The sequence below is a fragment of the Nomascus leucogenys genome, chromosome 17 (genome assembly GCF_006542625.1).
Source record: "Nomascus leucogenys isolate Asia chromosome 17, Asia_NLE_v1, whole genome shotgun sequence".
Taxonomy (NCBI): Eukaryota; Metazoa; Chordata; class Mammalia; order Primates; family Hylobatidae; genus Nomascus; species Nomascus leucogenys.
This window is the reverse complement of record NC_044397.1, coordinates 39737531-39758275: the sequence shown is the minus strand read 5'-3', so window position 1 is coordinate 39758275 and position 20745 is coordinate 39737531. Positions and strand designations below refer to the sequence as shown.

Below are 20745 nucleotides of genomic sequence, written 5' to 3'. Positions count from 1 at the left end.
GGTTTTCCCCCAGGAGACCTGGGGAAGAAATCTAGAACAGAGGCCTGGTACAGATACAAATGTTTATTCTACATAAAAATTTCACAAAATGGGCAGCTGGTTGTACCAAGACCTTTGGTGAAGGGGTTGGGGGGAATCGCTGTTCAAGAAGGCAACACGGACAGTGGTCACAGTCACTGGGCAGGAGTAAAGCCGAGGGAGGGTGGGGCACACGGACACGGCCCCATCCCCTGCTGCATGCACTCGCATGCATCTCCCTGCCTGTCCACGAGGGAGAGGGTCCTGGGGCAGGGTCACATTTCCCATGAGAAGCCCCAAGGTGTTGAGGAGGAGGTAGCCCTCCCCGGCTGGCTGCCAAATACTGCATCCGGGACACCTGACACCCACATGGCACATCGATGGGGGGATGGCAAGGGCAGGATGAGACTGCAGGCCTGAAATGACATCTGACTTCCCAGAGCGCAAGACAACAGGAGCCACCATCCCAAACATGCAACACTGGCTCGAGGGCCTGACTGCAGCCTGCTTTGCCTCCCTAGCTGCTGAGGTGGCTGGAGATGGGGCACCAGCCAGCCCCTTCCAGAGGGACACCTGGGGTCAGACCTAGCCCAAGGGGTTGCTCCTGGGGCTGGAGGAATGTGGGAAGGGAAGCTGAGGCCCAGGACCCGATGGACTTTGCCCCTAAGCAGGGGAGGGAGCCTGGAGCCATGGCAGCCTGAGCCTCCCTGGCAGTGATCAGTGATTGAGACTCAGCTGGGCTGTCCCTCAGGGCCACCTCTCCCCTAACCTGAAAAGCAGCACCATGTGGCCAGCTGGTCCCCACCCCTCAGGGCTCTGCTTGTGGGGACAGCTGGAGAGGCCAGAGGACGGGGCAGGTCAGTTGGAGGCGAGGTTAGGGTCCCCAGGGAAGAGCAGAACCCAGGCCCACTGAGTTACTGAAGGCAAGGAAGCGTGGCCTGTGTCACCCTGGCGGCCCTGCCTGGGTCTGCCCCTTGCTGCGTACACTGCATCACGCCCCGCTGGCTGCCTCCCTCTGCCTCTTCCGTACAGACGCACACTCACAGAGATCATGCACACGACACGGGGCAGGGACGGAGGGCCCATGGCAGAGGAGGGAGCATGGGAGCCGGGAGGGAGGGTGCTCTGAGCCAGAGGCGGGGGTTGGGAGGGCAGCCCAGCCAGGTGGCAGCAGCCAGGGCCTCCTTGGAGTGGCCCACCTGGAGTGGAGTGGCAGTTTGGGTGGCTTCTAGGCGAAGATGCCCCCAACAGTGGAGGCGATGACGATGCCCAGGATCACACAGCAGATGATGATCATGATTTTCTTCTGCATGGGAAGCGGGCAGGAGAGGCCTCAGACAGTGGTGGCGGCAGGTGGGGTGGGACTATGGCAAAGGCTGAGGGCTGGACAGTCGGGGATCCAAGCAGGGGAAGGTGACGGCCTGGGAGGGGGCTGTCATGGGGAGCTCCTGAGAGCAGGGGGAGAGGTGGGATGGGGAGGGATGTGGGATGGTTGGGGGTCCCTAATGGGTGCTGGGGCATGGGCTTGGGCAGGGCTGGGCTACTGACCCGGCGTGCCTTGCTCTGGTACTTGACAGCCTTCTTGGTGTCAGACACGGCCCTCTCCACATAGTCTACCGCGTGTTCCACATTGTACTCGATCCTGTCAATCATCTCTCCCTGCGGGGCCGGGGGCACCCGAGCTCCAGAGGGCCCTCTCCTCAGGGTTGTGTTGGGGCTCGGGGCAGGACTTCAGGAAAGCACCCTGAGGCTACAGAGAAAAAGGGGGCGTGAGGAGGTTGGGGTACGGCTTCTCACCTGGGCCAGGTACCCTGGGTGGGGTGTAGAGGGCCAGGCAGGCTCCCCAAGGCAGCTCCCACGTTTCCCCGCAGAGCAGCCTGGGGGTGGAGCTGGCCATGCAGTCTCAGCTGAGGGTTGGGGACCATGCAGAGAACACTGTCAGAAAGGTGGGAGTGCCAGGCAGAGGAAGGTGGGAGCAGGAGTGGGTATGCTGGAGTCTGGGCCTGCCCTGGCCATAGCTCCTGAGGTGGCCACGGGTGAGCCTCCCCACACCCCCATCCTCAGGCATGACAGCTCCATCCAGCTCTGTCTGCTGTCTGGAGTCTTCACTCTTTAAAAACTTGAGGTCAGGAGTTTGAGACCATCGTGGCCAACATGGTGAAACCCCATCTCTACTAAAAATACAAAAATTAGCTGGGCGTGGTGGCAAGCACCTGTAGTCTGAGCTACTCGGGAGGCTGAGGCAGGAGAATTGGTTGAACCTGGGAGGCAGAGGTTGCAGTGAGCTGAAATCCTGCCACTGCACTCCAGCCTGGCGACAGAGCGAGACTCCGTCTCAAAGGAAAAAAAAAAAAAAGAACCCCCTGCCCAGCCCACAGCCCTTTTGAGCCCTGTGATCTGGTCCCATGCTGCCCCCAGAGGCCAGTCTGACCATGACACTGCCCCACAAGACTCCTAGGGCGTGTCTCCCTCTCCAAGTCCATCGGTTGCCTTCACTGGCGTCCACGTCACCATGGCCTGTTTCTCACCAGATGGCAGCAGCAACAGCCTCCTGACGGCCTCCGTACTTCCTAACCAAGGTCACATCACTCCCATACTTAAAACATTCCAACCTGGCTGGGTGCTGTGGCTCACATCTATGATCCCAGCACTTTAGGAGGCTGAGGTGGGAGGATCACTTGAGCCCAGGAGTTCTGAGACCAGCCTGGGCAACACAGCAAGATCCCATCTTTTGCTAAAACAAAACAAACAACCCAAACCCCCTCCGATCTAGAAGAGACCGAAAATTCCCCAGCACACTGCCTGCCAAGGCCCCGGCCACCTCGTCTCTCCAGCTTCATCTCAGCTCCGACCACTCCTTGTGCCCCAGCAGCAAGGACCTTTTTCTGTTCCCGAAATAAGTCTGGGTCTTGCTGGGCTTGGGACCTTAGTGTTGCTGGGGCCAGCTCTTCATCTCTGCTGCGAAGTCTTCACAGCTGGCTCCTTTTCACCCTTTTTTGGCATCAGCTCAAATGCCCCCTCCTGAGAGGCCTTCCTTGACCACTCCAACAAAGGCAGCCGCCCCGTCGTGGTCACGGTGTTACTCCGTGTAATTTTGGAACCATAGTTGTGGCAGCACCACTCTTGAGCTTGTCAGAGAGGTACCTTCCTGGACCTTCACCTGCCAGTCTCTGGGACGGGGACCTGGAAACTTATAAGTCCTCCAGGTGACTCATTCAAGTTTGAGCCCCACTGGAGAACCTTCCATTTGTTCTTAGGCAACTCTTTTGCCCAACAGCCATTCACTCCAGGAAGCAGGTCCCTGAGCTGTCCTGGTCAGTGCTATGCCTTCAGTCTCTGGGGAAATGCATGGCCCACAGTGGCCCCATGAGGAAACAGTAGAGGAATGAGAGATGGCGGGGTATAGGGGGTGGGGCCATGCAGGGCCTGGGGTTCTTGAAGCTCAAGCGGAGCCATGCAGAGGACAGGGACCTTCGGGTGGGCAGGGCCCTGGTGGCAGTTTCAACAGCAGGTAATTGGTTACCTGAGAACTTGGTCCCTCCCCGGCAGGGCAGCGTGTCAGGCAGAAAGGGCGAGGTTAGTGCAGCCCTGGGTGCTGGTGTGGGCTGGATTGGAGGGCATGGGGGCCCGGTGCTCACCTGGCTCTCCACGAGCATGGCCATGTCCATGAACATGTCGTGTAGCTCACGAATGCTGTTCTCCAGCTTGATGATCTCACTGTGCCGCGTCTCAATCTCGCTCAGAGCCTGCTTCGAGATGCTGGAGTCCATGATGATCTGGGGGTGGGAGCAGGGGGCTGGGACCCAGAGGCTTGCTGAGGGGCAGGGCAGAGGGCCAAGGGGGAGGGCGTTTGGGGTGGGCAGAGCTGCTCTGGAAGGGGGCCCGAGGCTTCCTCCCAAGCCGCAGCCTTCCCCACCTTGCTACCTGGCTCTGCCACATGCTAGCTGTTACCTAATTTCTCTGCAAGCCAATCTCCTACCTGTAACCTGGGGCTAGTGACACCTTCCACCTGTGCTGGCCACAGAGCGAGTGCTCAGTGACAGTCCTTATCACCAGCATTTTGCAGAGCCGAAGTTGACTGCCCCGTGGACCCAGGCCTGGAACTGCCTTTCTCTCGTCCCTTCCCCCACATTGAATGTGACTGCTCCTCCCCTCTCTCCTGGAACTCACAGCCCCAAGCCTGCCTCAAACACCTGTGTGCCATGTCCTTCAGGGAGCACCCCTGCCCGGCTTCACGTGAACACAGAGATGGCCAAATGTCCTCCACGAGAGGAAAAGGGCCCACGGATAAGAGGAGGAGCCGCTGGCCGCCGGCGAAAGTGGGTCCAATTGGGAGGCATCAGGAGACAGGGGTCTTGAGTCCACCTTTGCCGCCGACATTTATGTGACCTCAGCCTGGTGTTTTCCCCTCTCTGGGACTCTTCCTTCCCTAAAACCTGCCTTACAAGGGGTCTGTGTCCAAATACTGTCCAGACCCAGCACTAGGGGTCATGGACGCGGGGAACATGGTAAGGGGGTCATGGCCGGAGGGATGGGGCCTACACTCACCCCGGAGGCAAAGATGGCGGGGTTCCCACTCTCCAGCATGTCCTCCAGCTCCTCACTGGTCGTGGTCCTGCCGGCTGCAAGCGAGCGGGGTCACACTGAGCCCAGCCCTCTCCGGGGAGTTCAGGAGCAGCATTGGGCCCCGCCCCCTCCAGTCCCAGGCCCGGGCTCCCCCCAGCCCCAAGCTCAGCGGCAGCCTCAGGCCCCGCCCCCGCCGGCCCTTAACACAGCAGCCGCCTCAGGCCCCCGCCCCTCCAGCCCCTAACTCAACGGCTGCCTCGGGCCCCGCCCCTCCGGTCCCTAACTCAGCAGCAGCCTCAGGCCCCGCCCCTCCGGCCCCTAACTCAGCAGCTGCCTCGAGCCACGCCCCTCGGGCCCCTAACTAAGCAGCAGCCTCGGGCCCCGCCCCCCGCCCCAAGCCCCACCCCCAGCTCACTGATCTCCAGCTGCCTCTGGATGCGGCCCTTGCAGCGCTCGCGGTAGTCGGACTGCGTGGCGTTGTACTCCGACATGACCTCCACAAACTTTCTGGACAGCGTGGAGTGCTGGGGGCCCGAGATGGAGGTGCAGGGGTCAGGCCCCGTGGGGACCGACCCAGAGACTCAGGTGCCCGCCCGCCCTAGACTCCGTGGCCACACCTGTGTCTTCCGGATCCTCAGGTCAGCGGAGGAGCGGTTCAGGCCTTCCTCTTGCTCAATGGACTGCTCGATGCCTGGGGGCACAGGTGGCTGCTGAGTCATAACCAGCCCCCTTCAACTCCGTCCCCTACCCGCACACCCGGCATCTATCCACCTCCCCACATCCCCTAGGGTATGTGTGTGGCCTGTGGCTGGTGGGGTCAGTGCCAGGCACCGATGGGGCAGGGGCCTACAGAGGCTCTTCCAGCTGTGACGCTGTGTGGCGTGTGCACGTGTGTAAATGCACACCTACTCCAAGCTCTGCGTGTGTGTGAGGTCTGGTAGCTCTGGCCACCCTATGCCTGGGTACCGCTCCTTTTCTGCTCAGAGAGGCTGTGTACGAGGGACCATGCCCACAGCGGGGACAGCCAGGTGGCCCCTCCTGCAGGGCATGTGGCCCCGAGGCCTTGGCACTCATGGGGTGTACGTGTCTGTTCACCCAGCATACAGGGCTTCTGCACGAGACCAGGAAGTACTGGCCACTTCTTCAACCCTCTTTAGCAGAGATGAGGGGCAGTGCCCATCCAGAGTGGAGCCCGCCCTCAACAAAGCCTCGGGCGGGTGTGTACCTGGGCCCAGCCCAGAGTCTGGCACCAATGGGCCTTGCCAAGTAGCTGTTGAGTGAATGGGCACATGATGCCACCCTCAGAAAGGAAAGCAAGATCCGGCGCACCCCCTCAGGGTGAGCAAAACCCCATGGGCTCCCCAGAGGAAGTAGGCCTAGAATGCCCCCCACCCACCCCCAGACAAGCCTGACTCACTCTTTAACTTGGAACGAACTTTGTTTGCTGTCTTCTTTATGTCGGACATGAGTTCTTCCAGCTCCTCCTTCGTCTCTGGGGAAGTAGAAAGGGTGGGGGGTAGGCCCCCTAGGCTCCGCCGGGACTGACGTGCAGGCTCAGCCTCCAGCACAGGGGGCCAGTGGGAGGCTCTGGGAAGATCCCGGTTCTCCCCTGTTCCCCTGGCTAAGGCTCTGCCTTCCCGCCCCCCTCCCCCAATTCTGGGCCAGGGCTGCACCAGCTGCAGCTTCACCCCCTCTTGTGCTGTCTTCAGAGGAGCCTCCCTTCCTCCTTTGCCGGCACCCCCACCCCCTGGAGATAACAGATGGGTCTAAATTTAAGGCAGAAGTAATTGTGGAGCAGCTGGCGATGCTGGAGTTGGCGCCGGGAACAGTGACTTGATACTTGCTGGAGTTGAAGGTGGTGGGGGGGGGCGGTGCGGGCTCACCTGGTGTTACCTGGTGGCTCAGGAGGGTACGCAGCCAGCCAGGGGGCTGACAGGGGACCACCCCACACTCCCTGAGTCGTATGCTCAAACACTCTGGGTGGGGCAGACTTTGCTGTTCCCACAAAGCTGCGCCTCCCTGGGTGCTAAGTACCTGGCGGGCAGAAGGGGGCAAGAGGTGGATGGCCTGGGTGGGCGCTGATGTGGGCCCTGAGGTCAAAAGAGGTGGGCACAGTTGGCCCTGGCCGTAGCAGGTAGCTGGGGCCCTGGTTAAATTGGATGAAGGTGGTGGCATAGTGTTTTGCGGCCCTTGTTCCAACTAGAACCATCTCCCTAAAGCTGGCAGAGGTCATGGGGGTGCCCAGCTTGCCCCCCTGCCTGAGAGGAGCTGGATGGAAAAGTGGGACAAGACAGCTGCCTCCCCTGGGGGTGCTCCTGGCAACACCCCAGTCTCAGGACACCCCCAGGACTCTGCCCCGGGAGAAGCTGGGACTGAGCTCTGGCTATCACCTTCCCACCCGCCCCTCTGCTTGCCCCTGGGGCTGGGGTTTGTCCTAGAGGGGACAGGGAGGGGTGTTGAGAGTGGGCTATCAGGAAGGCCCCGGATGGGGTCACCTCCCAAGTGGAATGCAGTGAGGTGGAGCGGGGAAGGGGGGGTTCCAAGGCGCGGAGGAGGGCGCCTCATCCGTAGGAACAAAGGAAAAGTCGGTTACCAGCTGCTCTGACGTCTCAGCCTCTTTTGCTCAGACCCAAAATAGCCCAGGCCGGATGGCAGCCCCCAGAGGAGGCAGAGCCTGCCTTGCCCGGGAGAGCCCCCCACTCATTGCCATCTTTCCTTGAGACTTCTCCTTAACTCTGTGCCGCTTGTGCCCTAGAACCCCCAACATGAGCCCCCTCCTCTTAGCGAGAGCCTGGGACTCCGCCAGGTCTCGACTGCTCAGCTCATGGGTGGTGACTCAGAACCGGTCCCTATGACTGTGCATGACACCGCAGCAGGAGATGGTGCCGGAGGTGGCCTGTAGGAGCCCAAGGTGTGGAGCAGACAGCTCTGCTGTCCCATGCCCGCCCCACCTGCCAGCAGTGAGAGACCCACTCCCCTGCTCTTTAGAGCCCTCCGTCCCCACCCCACAATCAGCCACCTCCTGACCCTGAGCAGGAACAGCCCACAGAGGGACACACAGTGACCCAGATACCTCTGGGCACACAGACATCCGTCTCATGCTGCCATCCAACAAATCTCTCAGGCGAGGAGCGCAGCGTGGTGAGCCCTGGGCGTCCCTCTCTCCCTCCTGCCCTTCCTGAGGCAGTCCACCCTGCTCCCACCTGACCCATTTTGCCTTCTGAGGGCTGGGCACTGGCTTAGTTGCTGTGGCACTGACCTGGGTTCATGCACACTTTGGGGCTGTGGAAAGATTTACTCTGGGTTCTTGAAGATGCCAGTGGGCTTGGGGGTGAGGGGTCATAGACCGGGAGGCTGTGCTGGAGGTGAGAAGAAAATCTGACTCCAGGCACCTGGGTGGCCAGGGCTTGCCTCCCTCAAACACCTGACGGCTGCATCCCTGGGGCTCAGGGTGAGCCCCCCTCCAGGGGAGGGCACCTATCCCATCAGCCTGGCATCTCTCAGTGTAGTAACCAACATCTCAACAGGAACGTGAGGACCAGGTCAGGGGGACCTGTCTGGGGACGGAGTGCGAGCCTGACATACACGCTCTCAGTGTGGAGGGAGAGGGGTGACTTCCTGGAGCCCTGAGAATGCCCGCCCCGGGGTGCCACATGGCCAGGTGCCAGGGCTGCCAGCTCCTTCCGGAAGCTCTGCCTGCTTGGCCAGCTTGCCCTCCCACAGCGCTGACGCCTCAGAGCTGCCATCTGCTCCCCTGGGAGGCGAGGGGAGGGGCGGGGCTGGACTAAGGGGCCTTCCTATTGATCACAGACAGCTTCCTCCTTCCCTCCTTCCTTCCCTCGCTCCCAGAAGCCCAGGGCTGCAGCCAGCCCAGTTGCCTTAGAAAAAAGCCAGTTTGAAATGAAAAAAAAGAACACCTTCTTGGAGCTGGGCGCGGGGGCTCACGCCTGTAATCCCAGCACTTTGGGAGGCCGAGGGGGGCGGATCACCTGGGGTTGGGAGTTCGAGACCAGCCTGACCAACATGGAGAAACCCCGTCTCTACTAAAAATACCAAATATTAGCCGGGCGTTGTGGCGCATGCCTGTAATCCCAGCTACTCGGGAGGCTGAGGTAGGTGAAGTGCTTGAACCTGGGAGGCAGAGGTTGCAGTGGGCCAAAATGGCGCCACTGCACTCCAGCCTGGGTAACAGAGCAAGACTCCGTCTCGAAAAAAAAAAAAAAAAGAAAAAAGCCAGTTCGGCCGGGCGCGGTGGCTCATGCCTCTAATCCCAGCACTTTGGGAGGCCAAAGCAGGTGGATCACGAGGTCAGGAGATCAAGACCGTCTTGGCCAACATGGTGAAACCCCATCTCTACTAAAATACAAAAAATTAGCCGGGCATGGTGGCGTGTGCTTGTAATGCCAGCTACTTGGGAGGCTGAGGCAGGGGAATCACTTAAACCTGGAAGGCAGAGGTGGCAGTGAGCTGAGATTGTGCCATTGCACCCCAACCTGGCGACAGAGCAAGACTCTATCTCAAAAAAAAAAAAAAAAGCCAGTTCACCTGGGAAGGGGCTGATCGCCTCTCCCATCACCCAAGTCTTCATGGAGACCTGGTCTGGCCGGCCTGGGATGCTGGGTACTGACCCCCCAATTCCAAGCCGGGGACAGCTGCATTTCCCAAGGCTTCTCGTGAAACCCTCCCGACCCTGGCCCGCCCAGGCACACCTAAGCCCACCAGCCATGAAGGCTGCAGAGGTCCCGTGAGGCCTCCCTGGCAGCAGCCCCTTCCGGAGGCTTGTGGGGCCTGAAACCTGTCCCCCACCCCACACACTCACTCTCATCGGGGTTGGGGGATGCCAGGATGGCACTGTGCTTCCGCTTCACCTCCTCCACGTTCTCTGCAATCTTGTCAATGAAGCCTCGAATCTCCTCCACCTGCGGACCAAGGCCGGGTGGTCAGGAGGAGGAAATCGGGGGAGGAGGCTTCTGGGGCCCAGGGATGGCCCAGAGTAGGGCTGCGGTCAGGGCTCAGGGGGAGGATGGGCCAGGCTTTGGGTGCTGGGGTGCAGTGGGGGTGCATCCTTCCAGACCCAGATGGGGAGGAGTGCGATCCCAGATTTAGCTCCGCTCTGAGCTTCCATCTATTCACCCTCAAAACGGTTCATTCGTTGGCGCCCCGGAGCTGCTGAGCCAGGTGCAGGTGTGAAAGAGCCCTGAACCTGGCTCAGAGGCGAGAGTGGCCCCCCCAAGGTCTGCCAGTGTGTGGGAAGGGTGGGGTGTGCTGGCTCCCACCTGCTCAAAGAACTCATCCATGAAGCGGTCTCGGTCCACGGTGACAGTGACATCATCATCATCATCGCTGTCCTTGGCCTGTGCAGGGTTGTGCACACATGAGCGGATGTATGTACAGGACACACCTGTACACATGCAGGTGCCCAGGGTACAGCACCAGGGCCCTGCCCCTCCCCCTCTCCCTGGGGGCCTCTGGGCAGGCACAAGAATAGGCCTGGCTGTGCCCTCCGCTCCCAGCCACAGTAAGATCTGGAGGACCACTGGGGGCCCGGCACAGAGAGAGGAACCTTGCCTGATACACTGGTGTCAAGGCCAAGTCTCAACCTCTGGGCCAGGGACTTCCTCCCTCGCCTATCTGCCTGCCCCCTCCCTGCAGCTGGGGAGGCAAGCGAGCCTGGGGCCAGCCGCTCTGTCTGGGCCCTCTGGGTCCCCTAGGCCCCTAGGACAGCTGCCTGGAAAGTGCATTTTCTACTGTCCTGGCCCTGTGGTTTACACACACACACGCAAACACATACACACATTTGTAGAGTTGAGGTCTTGCTGTGTCACCCAGGCTGGAGTGCAGGGGTGCAATCACAGCTCACTGCAGCCTTGAACACCTGGGCTCAAGTGATCCTCCTAACTCAGCCTCCCGAGTAGCTGGAATTATAGGTTTCCACAACCATGCCTGGCTCCAGTGGTTTTAATTCAGGTGGAGCCCAGAGGTCCCAAGCTCCCTTTCCAGAGTGGGCCCTGTAAGGGGAGACCTGCCCGCTGTGTCCCAGGCCTGGGCACCACTAAACCCCAGCCCCGAGGTGGCATGGATCAGATCTCTTAGGAATCTCCTGTCAGTCTTTTTTAAAAACAGTTTTTAAATTTAAGTTTTATTTTTGTAGAGACGGGGTCTCACTGTGTTGCCCAGGCTGGTCTTGAACTCCTGGCCTCAAGCGATCCTCCTGCCTCAGCCTTCCAAAGCGCTGGGATTGTAGGTGTGAGCCACTGCACTTGGTCTCCCTGTCGGTCTTGCCAGTGGAACTCGGTCTGCCTCCTGCCAGTCTCCAGACCTGGACCCAGCAGGCACGAGGGGACAGTCATGTTGCCACTTGGCTCGGGTCCTGCCTTAGGCCTCAGCCACAGGTGCAGGCCCCACTCTACTGTCCCAGGAGCAGCTGTACAAAAGCCACCCCCATCGTGGGGCAGGGGTAATTATACTTCTGACTTCCCGGCATGCTGCACACAATCATTACTGTCTGCCTCATACCGTGAGTTGGCCAGGGTCAGCCCACACTGCTGGCAAGGCCAGGTCTCTCTCTGCAGCCAAGGCAAGGATATCCAGGGTGGCCACCCTGGAGCAGGGACTGACGTCTCTGGGGCTCGGAGCTTGTTCCCACCTCTTTTATTTTTTATTTTTAGTTTTATTTTTTGAGAGAGTCTCGCACTTTCACCTAGGCTGGAGTGCAGTGGTGTGATCTTGGCTCACTGCAACCTCCACTTCCTAGGTTCAAGCAATTCTCTTGCCTCAGCCTCCCGAGTAGCTGGGATTACAGGTGCACGCCACTATGCCCAGCTAATTTTTGTATTTTTAGTAGAGACGGGTTTCACTATGTTGGCCAGGCTGGTCTCGAACTCCTAACCTCAGGTGATCCGCCTGCCTCGGCCTCCCAAAGTGCTGAGATTACAGGCATGAATCACTGCATCTAGTCTTGTTCCCACCTCATTTCTGAGTGCCTCACGGGAGCGGCACTGCCTGGCTCAGCACTGACCCCACCTCGGTGCTCTCTCGTTAGGACGGAGGCAGGTGGAGGTTGAGGGGCTGAGAGAACTGATGGGACTAATCAGGCTGGGCCTTGACCCCTCTGGCTCTGTTTACTCTTCTGTGAAATGGGGACAGTGACACCTGGCTGCATGGAGGGAGGGCTGAGAAAAAGTGGGGAAGCAGGGCACGTATGTTTGTTTGATTGATGGATGGACTGATTGAGACTGATTGATTGATTGAGACAGGGTCTTGCTCTGTCACCCAGGCTGGAGTGCAGTGGCACAATCATAACTCACTGTAGCCTCGACCTCCCAGGCTCAAGCCATCCTTTCACTTCAGCCTCCCAAGAAGCTGGGACTACAGATGCATGCCACCACACCTAGCTACTTTTTGACTTTTTTTTTTTGTAGAGACAGGGTCAAACTATGTTGCCCAGTCTGGTCTCAAACTCTTGGGCTCAAGTGATCTTCCCACCTTGGCTTCCCAAAGTGCTGGGAGTACAGGTGTGAGCCACCACGCCCGGCCTGAGCATGTTCTGTGAGGGGCTCACATTACCCCATCAAAGTGGGGACTCATCGGGAGAGGGGGTAGTTAGGAGCTTTGATAGAGGCGGCTCAGAGGGGCCTCCTCTCTTTAAGATATCACACCACCTCCCCAGCAGCTAAAATAAATTCTCTTTCCCACTCCCCACCGAGTGCCTGTGGCTGTCACCAGGTGGTACCCCCTCCCCCACCAAGCTCCCCACAGATACAGAAAATCCAGGAGCTGTTTTCACGCTTTTAGACCGTGACAAGCCTAGGAGTTGAGTCAGAGGAGCCCTCCCTAGGGAAACTGAGGCAGAGCACTGCCAGTAGGAGCCCAGTTCCTCCTCCTGGGCAGGCTGCCAGGTTGGGAAGTGGCCCCAGGAGCTCCTGCCATTCAGTGCCCTGCCCTCTCTGCCCTGGTGCTCAGAGGATCAGGGTAGATGACAAAGGGTGGATGGAGAGTTCTCCAGCTCCTTTCCCGTGGCCAGAGACAAGAGTCACTGCCAGCCCCACCGAACCCCTGTCCTGCCCTCAGAGACCCCTGGCACCTGTCTGTTGCCTCTCTTGACCTCAGCTTGCCCATCTGTGTAATGGGGGCAGATCTTCTCCCGGCATCCGGCCAGCTCTGACCTGCTACCTTCCCAAAAGGCTGAAGGCTGGACCAGGAAGCTTCTCTAACAGAAGGGCTGGGAGGAGAGATGCCCGCATCCTCCTCTGGACCCTCCGTCTATGAGGGTAGGGCTGGGGAAAGGGAGATCAGGGCCAGGGTCTGATGGGGGCACCCAGGTCAAGTCTACCCTGGAGGTGGCATTGAGATTGGCCCCAAAGCCAGTCGGGGGGCTGAGGGCCTGACCTCTGAGGCATGGTGAAACCAGCCACAGCTCCAAGCAAAACCTAGAGGGGATGGGCCAAGGGGGCCTTTCCTCCCACGTCCTCCTACTTCTTCATTCTTGGGAATTTTCACCCCCAGCTCTGCTCTTTATCCTGCTGCCCTCCCCTGGGATCAGACCCCACTCCACCATACCTACAACCCGTTCCTGGCCCTACAATCCACCCTCTGCCCCCACGTTTCCCCCAGACATCCCTCTACCCAGGATGCTGATTCCATGAAGGTGACATTCCCTTCTTCCTCGATGCCACCTCCTTCCAGAAGCCTCCCTTCCCCCCCAGATCAGTATCTTGCACCTCGTTCTTCCACACACCATTCACATTCCTATTGGAGCCATGGCTGAAAACTCTCAGGCCCTAAGGGACCTGAAAAGTCCCCCTGGCTTCAGCTTCCATCCTCAGCTTGCATACCTCCTGTGATGGTGAGCTCACTAGCTTCCCCAAACAGCTCTGCCCATCTCGGGCAGCCCCAACTGTTAGAGTCCTTCTCTTTCCTGTGGTTTGGTTCCAGGCCATAAAGAACCTGTGGGTGCCCTCTCCCTGGGGTACCCCTGCTATAGACCTGAAGGCGGCATCCACATCCTCCCTAGATTTTTCTTCTCAAGTATTCCTTCCCTTTCAGATCCTTCCCAGGGACCCCAAATTACAGCCCCTGCCCAAGAGTTGTTCCACTGTGCCTCTGTCTCCTGTCATACAGCACACAAATTGAATCTGCTGCTGACTGTGGTCTGGGCAATGCCAAAGATCTGGCCCATTCCCTCCCTCTTTCTATATGATCTACCTCTATTAATACAGCCAGGAATCAGATAAGTGATCATGTAGCATTTCCTGTCAAGAAAAGCCCCAAGCCCTTCCCAACCACTGTCTGTGGAGTGGATTTGGGGTTCGAGTGAAGGACCTTTTTCCGTTTCATTTCTTCATTTGTTCCGATGCTTATTTCAGTTTGTGGGATTCTGATGGCTCCTGACTCTGTTGCCCCCTGCACCCTCATCCACATCCAAGCCAGAGCCTGGTGGCAACATTCTAGAGATGTCCTCCAGATTAACTCAGACACGTAATCAGTTCTCATTGGACACGGAATAAACTGATAAGGACGTGGGATGGCAGAGCCCCATTGCCACCCTTACCTCCTCTGTTTCCCAGCCCAGACACGCTCTTGACCAAAATGTAACTAGGTGATGTGGCTACCCTGGCATGCTGTCTTCCTGGTGTCTTGGGCTGGCCAGGGTGGGCACTGTATACATAAAGTGGCCAGGCACGATGGCTCACGCCGGTAATCTCAGCACTTTGGGAGGCTGAGGTGGGAGGATTACTTGAGTCCAGGAGTTTGAGACCAGCCAGGGCAACATAGTAAGACCCCATCTCTACCGAAAACAACAAAAATTAGCTGGGCATGGTGCCATGCATCTGTAATCACAGCTACTCAGGAGGCTGAGATGGGAGGATTGCTTGAGCCCTGGAAGTCGAGGCTGCAGTGAGCTATGATCGTGCCATTGCACTCCTTAGGTGTGCAGAACAAGATCCTGTCTCAAAAAAACAAAAGTGGACACACAGATTTCTGTGGAATAATTAGGGCCCAGCTCCCTTGGGGATCTACCAATGCTTTCTGAGTGGCAGTCACAGCTCTGGAGAGGGGGCTGGATTGGAGTTGGGGACTTGGAACCCTTCGCTGTGCAGGTGGCAGCTGGAACTGTGGGGCACAAACTCAAAGGCCCAAGTGTCTTATGGACGGATGTGCCCAGATATCATACGGGCACCTTGCCTGCCTCCTGGCCAAAACCAGGCTCCACCTGTTTTGCCAGAGCCCCCTCCTCTGAACTGCCTAGCACAGAACCCCAAGCCGGAAACCTAGGACATCTGCCATCTTCCTCCTCTTCTCCCATCCAACCAACATCCAATTTGTCCTGGCACTTTTTTTTTTTTTTGAGGCAGAGTCTCGCTCTGCTGCCCAGGCTGGAGCGCAGTGGCGCAATCTCAGCTCACTGCAAGCTCCACCTCCCAGGTTCAAGCGATTCTCCTGCCTCAGCCTCCCGAGTACCTGGGATTACAGGCACCCGCATCATACTCGGCTAGTTTTTATATTTTTAGTAGAGACGGGGTTTCACCATGTTACAGGCCAGGCTGGTCTTGAATTCCTGACCTCAGGTGATCCGCCTGCCTCAGCCTCCCAAAGTGCTAGGATTACAGGCATGAGCCAGTGCGCCTAGCTCTTATTTATTTTTTTTGAAACAGAATCTCACTTTGTTGTCCAGACTGGAGTGTAGTGGCAAGATCATAGCTCACTGCAGCCTTGATCTCCCAGGCTCATGCAATCCTCCAGCCTCAGCCTCCAGAGTAGCTGGGACTACAGGCGCCTGCCACCACACCTGGCTAATTTTAAATTTTTGTAGAGATGGTGGTCTCACTATGTTGCTCAGGCTGGTCTCAAACTCCTGAGCTCAAGCAGTCTTCCCACCTCAGCCTCCCAAGTAGTTGGTACTGCAGGTGTGAGCCCTCAAGCCTCGCTAACATCCCGGTGTTTTTTTTATTCTGCATTCAGTGGTTCTCAAAGCTGGGCGAGCACCAGAATCCTTTGGGGGGATTAAAAAAAAAAAAAAAACGGCTTCCAGGGATCCACCCCAAAGAGACTGAATCAGAATTTATAGGGGTAGCCGGGTGCAGTGGCTCATGCCTTAATCCCAGCACTTTGGGAGGCCAAGGTGGGTGGATCACCTGAGGTTAGCAGTTCAAGACCAGCCTGGTCAACATGGCAAAACCCCATCTCTACTAAAAATACAAAAATTAGCCGGTGTGGTGGTGCATGCCTGTAATCCCAGCTACTCGGGAGGGTGAGGCAGGAGAATCACTTGAACCTGGGAGGTGGAGGTTGCAGTGAGCCGAGATTGTGCCACTGCACTCCAGCCTGGGTGACAGAACGAGACTCCGTCTAAAAAAAAAAAAATTGGCTGGGTGTGGTGGCTTACACTTGTAATCCCAGCACTTTGGGAGGCTGAGGCAGGCAGATCAGGAGGTCAAGAGATCGAGGCCATCCTGGCCAACATGGTGAAACCCCGTCGCTACTAAAAATACAAAAGTTAGCCAGGCGTGGTGATGCGCACCTGTAGTCTCAGCTACTCAGGAGGCTGAGGAAGGAGAATCACTTGAACCCAGGAGGTGGAGGCTGCAGTGAGCCAAGATGGCACCACTGCACTCCAGCCTGGCGACAGTGCGAGACTCCGTCTAAAAAAAAAAACCAACAAAAAACACCACCTCCAACCAGGAAGGCTGGGAGGGAGTGCTTCCTTACCTCCCTAGCATGGAGACTGCTAGAAAGACCAGACCCTGCTGGAACCATGGGGGGCTAGATGCCCTGAGCTTCCCCTGGCAGAGGTGGGGCAGCCCTGGTGGTCTCTCCTAGCAGAGACTCCAGGATTCCAGGACACCTTCCTGGAGGTAATAGTCTCACTCCTCCAAGAGGCGCAGAGGCCAGGCAGCCTCCAGGCCTGTCCCAGGGGAAGCCATCAGGCCGGCAAGGTTGATTCATCACTGCTGAGCACAGTGGCTGTTGTCTGCCTCGAGGGCTATTTTTTTCCCTTCTTCTTTTAAATGACTAATCAAAGTCAATATCACTAGTGCAGAGAGGCCCGGAGCTGAGTCAGGGGTGTGCGAGAGGCCAAGCTGGGTCTGCAGGAAAGACGGCTGTGCAATCTGAGCCTCCTCACCCTGTCCCCAGCCTCCAGCTCTGTGTATACCAGGTCCCCGCCCTGCAGAGCCTGCCCCTTCACAGGGCCCCAGAGTGGCTCAGGGAGACAGCTTCAGGCCATGGAAGGGGCCAGGCTCTGCCCCCACAGGCTGCGTGACCTCAGACAAACACCCAGCCCTTTCTGGACCTGTTTTCTGATCTGTAAGATAGGAGGTTGAACTAGATGGTCCTGGGAGGCCATTCCATCTGCACCCCAGATGAAAATGTACCCAAATGCATCGTTCATGCTGGGAAACCTCTGGGAGGTGATGGGAGGAAGGATCGGGTGAGCCCTGTCCGGCTCCTGTTCTTACACCCTTTGTGCCTGCCACTCTGCAAGGCAGGTAACACTGGCTCCATTTTGCAGATGAGGAAGTGAGCAGAGGGAGATTAAGGATGAACCTGCCCGGCGTTGCCACCCAACCGCCAGACTCTTCCCAGCAACGAAAGAGAGAAGGGGAAACTGGTGGGCAAAGCAGGGCCCTGGGCCTTCCCATCCAGGCCTGCCTGGACTGCTCTGGTGAGTTGGACCCCAGTCTAGACCTCAAGGCACTTCAGGGGGCCACAGACACCAGCTGTCAGGACCACCTGCTATTCTCTCCTGGTTGAGCATTCCAATCTCTCTGCCTTCACTAAGCTGTCCCCTCCTTTGGATCACCCTCTCTCCTATTCAAATCCAGCTCCTGCTCCTGGGCTATCCCAGGGTCTCTTCTTCCAGGGAGCCTTCCAGGATTGTGCTGCTCCAACTCTCCCTCCTTGCTACGTCTTCAGCCTCCTGCAACAGGTCCCATGTGTCTGTCCCACATGACCTGGCACATAGGCAAACACCGTTCTGGGCCCAGGGAGAAAGGTCAGCTCTGCAAAGTCCCCAGGAAGAAAATCAGGGAGTCTCTGAGTTGAGGGGAGGAGGCAGCTACAGCCCGAGTGGGGCTCCCTGGAGATGCTCTAACCCAAAAGTCTTTCCCTGGCTGTGTGACCCTGGCCCTGTCTTCGGTCTCTCTTTGTTACCTGTAACCTGCAAGTGGCCTTTCTGATCTCTGAGGGCCTGCGACAGTGTTGAGGCCCCCTGGCTAGTCCCCAGTGACCCCCTTCACTCCCCATCTGCAGAGGGAGAGTTGGCAGCTGGAGAAGGCTGGAGGGCTGGGCCGGGCCTGCAGAGTGAGGAAATGCGCCAGCTCCTTCCCCAAGTGTGACTTTTATAAATAAGCTCCCTTCGCCTCCTTCCAAATGTGGTGGCGTTGGGTGGGGGAGAAGGAGAAAGAAGAGGGAGGAGGAGGAGGAAGAGGGAGGGAGGGAGGGCTGGGAGCTGTGCACAGCCGCTGTCCCCAGCACCATCTCTGTTCAGCCCAGCCCAGCCCAGCCCGCTCCAGTCCAGCCCAGTCTAGCCCAGTGCAGCCCAGTCCAGCTCAGCCAATACTGGCCTCTTCCTTCCTGGGGATTCTGGGCTGAAAATTCTGACTCCTGGGGCTTCAGGCCTCCTACAAATGTGGAGCTGGAGTCAGGAGACCTGTGGCCCCGCTTCTCGCCCCAAGAAACTGAATTCTAGGCTTTCTCATCCCCACTTCACAGATGGGAACCCCAGGTCTAGAGGGAAAGCAGCCTGTGGGAATGGCGGCCCCACCAAGACTGTCTCACCCCACCCCGTGTGGGCTCCTGCCTGCCAGCTGTCCTCCTGTCTGCTAGAAAGCCCTCCCTGGGCATGGCCACCCAGCAATGGGTACAGCCTCCCTGGGCTCTGAATGCCTTGTGTGGGGAGGGTGGAGGCGTCTGGAGCGGAAGCCTCAGACCATTCAAAGCAAAGCCTGGCTTCACCATCTAATCAGGGGGCGAGGAGGTAGTAACAGAGACAGACATCACAGCAAAAAGATCTGGGTTCAAACGCTTCACAACCCCAGCTCCACTGGCTGTCCCCCAGTGTCAGCCAAACCTGAGTCTGACTATCTTCAGGGATGAGGCAAAGCCCTTTTCTACCACCCCTCCCTCTAGCAGGCAAGCCGCGTCTCCTTTGTGCCTCAGTTTCCCCTTCAGCCAGGGGGATGAAGGCTGGCATGCCAGAGGCTATTATCCTGTGTAAGGGCCCATGGTTCCCCTGACCACTTGGTTCCCACACATACCCTCAGGTAACCTACCAGGCGCCTAAACATCAGCACATTACACCACACAGCCATCCATCACCAGAAAAACACTCATTCTGACTCAATGGAGCTCAGGAAACTTGAGGGCAACCACAGGGGCCGCGGGGGAAGTGTTTTAGAGCCCATATGCGACTTGAGGGACCATCTTCTTCCTTTGAAACCTCATGGGGTTTACACCAGGGGCCGGGCGCTGGGCCAGGAATAACAGGTCTGGAGGCAAAGTGGAGGCCGTGGTGCCAGAGCAAGTGGGGGAGATGAAGGCAGGGGAGCCCAGGTCCCGATTCCAGGATGCCCAGGAGGCAACCATGACATAATGAGGCAGACAGGCCTCCAACTCAGGGAGCCTCTGGGTCGAGAAGACAAGCCATGGGGTCAAACGCCCAAAGGACACTTGACATTTTCCATAGGAGGGGACCTTAGGGTTCTAGATCCTAGCCGAGGGCGCGGGGTTGGGGTTACTCTCAGGGATCAGCAGGCAGGGCTGCCAGCCAGGTGGCCAGCCAGGGGACCAGATGACCAGATGAGACTCAATCTAGTCTTCAGCCTTGATCCCCACCCCCCCGACACACCCAGGGAGGCTTCATTTCCGTCACTGTCCTCCACTCCCGGTCACCATCCTCCTGGGCTCCTCATCCTTAAGGGCAGAGGCCAGGGGAAGGGGACCCATACAGGCTGCAGGGGTCTCTGGGCTGGGAGAGGGTGGGCTCTGACTCAGAACGTTTGTGCATCCTCCTACTCCCCCCAAACCCCGCCCCAGGAGCCACACCCCAGGGGTTTCCCAGATACAGGTGGAAAAATAGATCCAAGTCGCAAGGAACCCTGAAGGGTCTGGAAACGCCAGCCAGGGCTGCCAGGAAGCCCGAAGGTGGACAGGTGGACCGGGGGCGGGTGTGACGCCCCCCCCCCACCCCAGACCTGGGGCGGGCAGTGGATCCCTACTGCGACCGAGCAGAGGGGGAGCCACAGGTGATGGGAGCCACAGGTGACCAGGGCGGCCCGAGGAGGCCGCCCCCACCCGACGGCCAGTTTTCCGCAGCGCGCCCCGCAGCGGGGCCCCGCGCAGGGGACCGGCACCGGCCCACCGCGGTCCCCTCATCTGTCTACACCAAGGAGGTTCCCACCGCGGTCCCCTCGTCTGTCTACACCGAGGGGGGACGGGAGGTCAGAGATGAGGGACAGTGGGGGGGCCAGAGACAGGGCCTGCTCTGCGGGAGGGGGAAGAGGTCCCGCCACCGAAACCCCATCATACCCTCCGAACCCCCCAAATCAAGGGGGCCCCGAAAAGTTTATCCAGGACCCTGGACTCCAGCCGAGCGTCCACGTATCAGCGCGGCCGAGCTCACGCGAGCCCGTGACCCCGAGTGGGTCCGAGGGGCGGAACCCGGAGGGGGGTCGAGGTCCCTGGCTCGCCCCGCTCCCTTCAGCCACGGCTGGGGGCGCAGGAGCGGCCGCCCTCCTGGCCGCGGGAGCCGGGCGGGAAGTGTCCGGCGCGTTGGCGCGGGCGGCCGGCGGTGGGCGGCCGCGCGCTGGGGCCGGACTCACCGTGCGGAGCTCCTGGGTTCGGTCCTTCATGCTCCCGGGAGTGGCAGCAGCGCCGGCTGCAGCCGTGTGAGCCCCGCATGCGCGACGGCCGCCCCGCGGCTGCGCAGCGCCAGCCCGGCCCCGCCCCGGCCCCCGGGACCCCAGCCCCGCCCCACCCCTCCCGGGCCCCGCCCAGACCCCGCCCAGACCCCGCCCCACCCTGCACGAGCGGCCCCGTGGAGGTCGAAGCCCTGGGGTCTCGTCCTGGACGTTCCGCACGCGTGATCGCTCCCGGGGATGGGTCCCCAGAGATCCTGCTGCCTCCTCTGCCCCAGCCCTGTCTCGTTTTTTATTTATTATT

The 20745-nt window shown here is 59.0% G+C and overlaps 1 protein-coding gene across 2 annotated transcripts; it reads right to left on the bottom strand.

Moving 5' to 3' along the window:
• Window positions 1-43: 43 nt before the first annotated feature.
• STX1A (syntaxin 1A) lies at window positions 44-20513 on the bottom strand. 2 transcript variants are annotated; one of them, XM_030795721.1, is made up of 10 exons: window positions 20406-20512; window positions 9861-9938; window positions 9404-9503; window positions 6002-6076; window positions 5202-5275; window positions 5000-5108; window positions 4567-4640; window positions 3657-3794; window positions 1567-1677; window positions 44-1324 (listed from the first exon to the last, which is right to left on the bottom strand). In XM_030795721.1, the coding sequence occupies exons 1-10, from the start codon at window positions 20433-20435 to the stop codon at window positions 1247-1249; spliced, it is 867 nt and encodes a 288-aa protein (XP_030651581.1). In that variant the 5' UTR covers window positions 20436-20512; the 3' UTR covers window positions 44-1246. The 2 variants fall into 2 exon arrangements, 1 of the variants encoding a protein (XP_030651581.1); XR_004026347.1 differs by having other exon boundaries at window positions 49-1324; window positions 1567-1768; window positions 3542-3794; window positions 20406-20513.
• Between the last annotated feature and the right edge of the window lie 232 nt (window positions 20514-20745).

Coding starts and splice junctions, on each gene's coding strand:
- STX1A (XM_030795721.1), bottom strand. CDS start 20,435: ATGAAGGACCGAACCCAGGAGCTCCGCACG. Junction 9,504..9,860: donor TGGATGAGTTCTTTGAGCAG/GTGGGAGCCAGC, acceptor CTTGGTCCGCAG/GTGGAGGAGATTCGAGGCTT. Junction 4,641..4,999: donor CCAGAGGCAGCTGGAGATCA/GTGAGCTGGGGG, acceptor GCTCGCTTGCAG/CCGGCAGGACCACGACCAGT.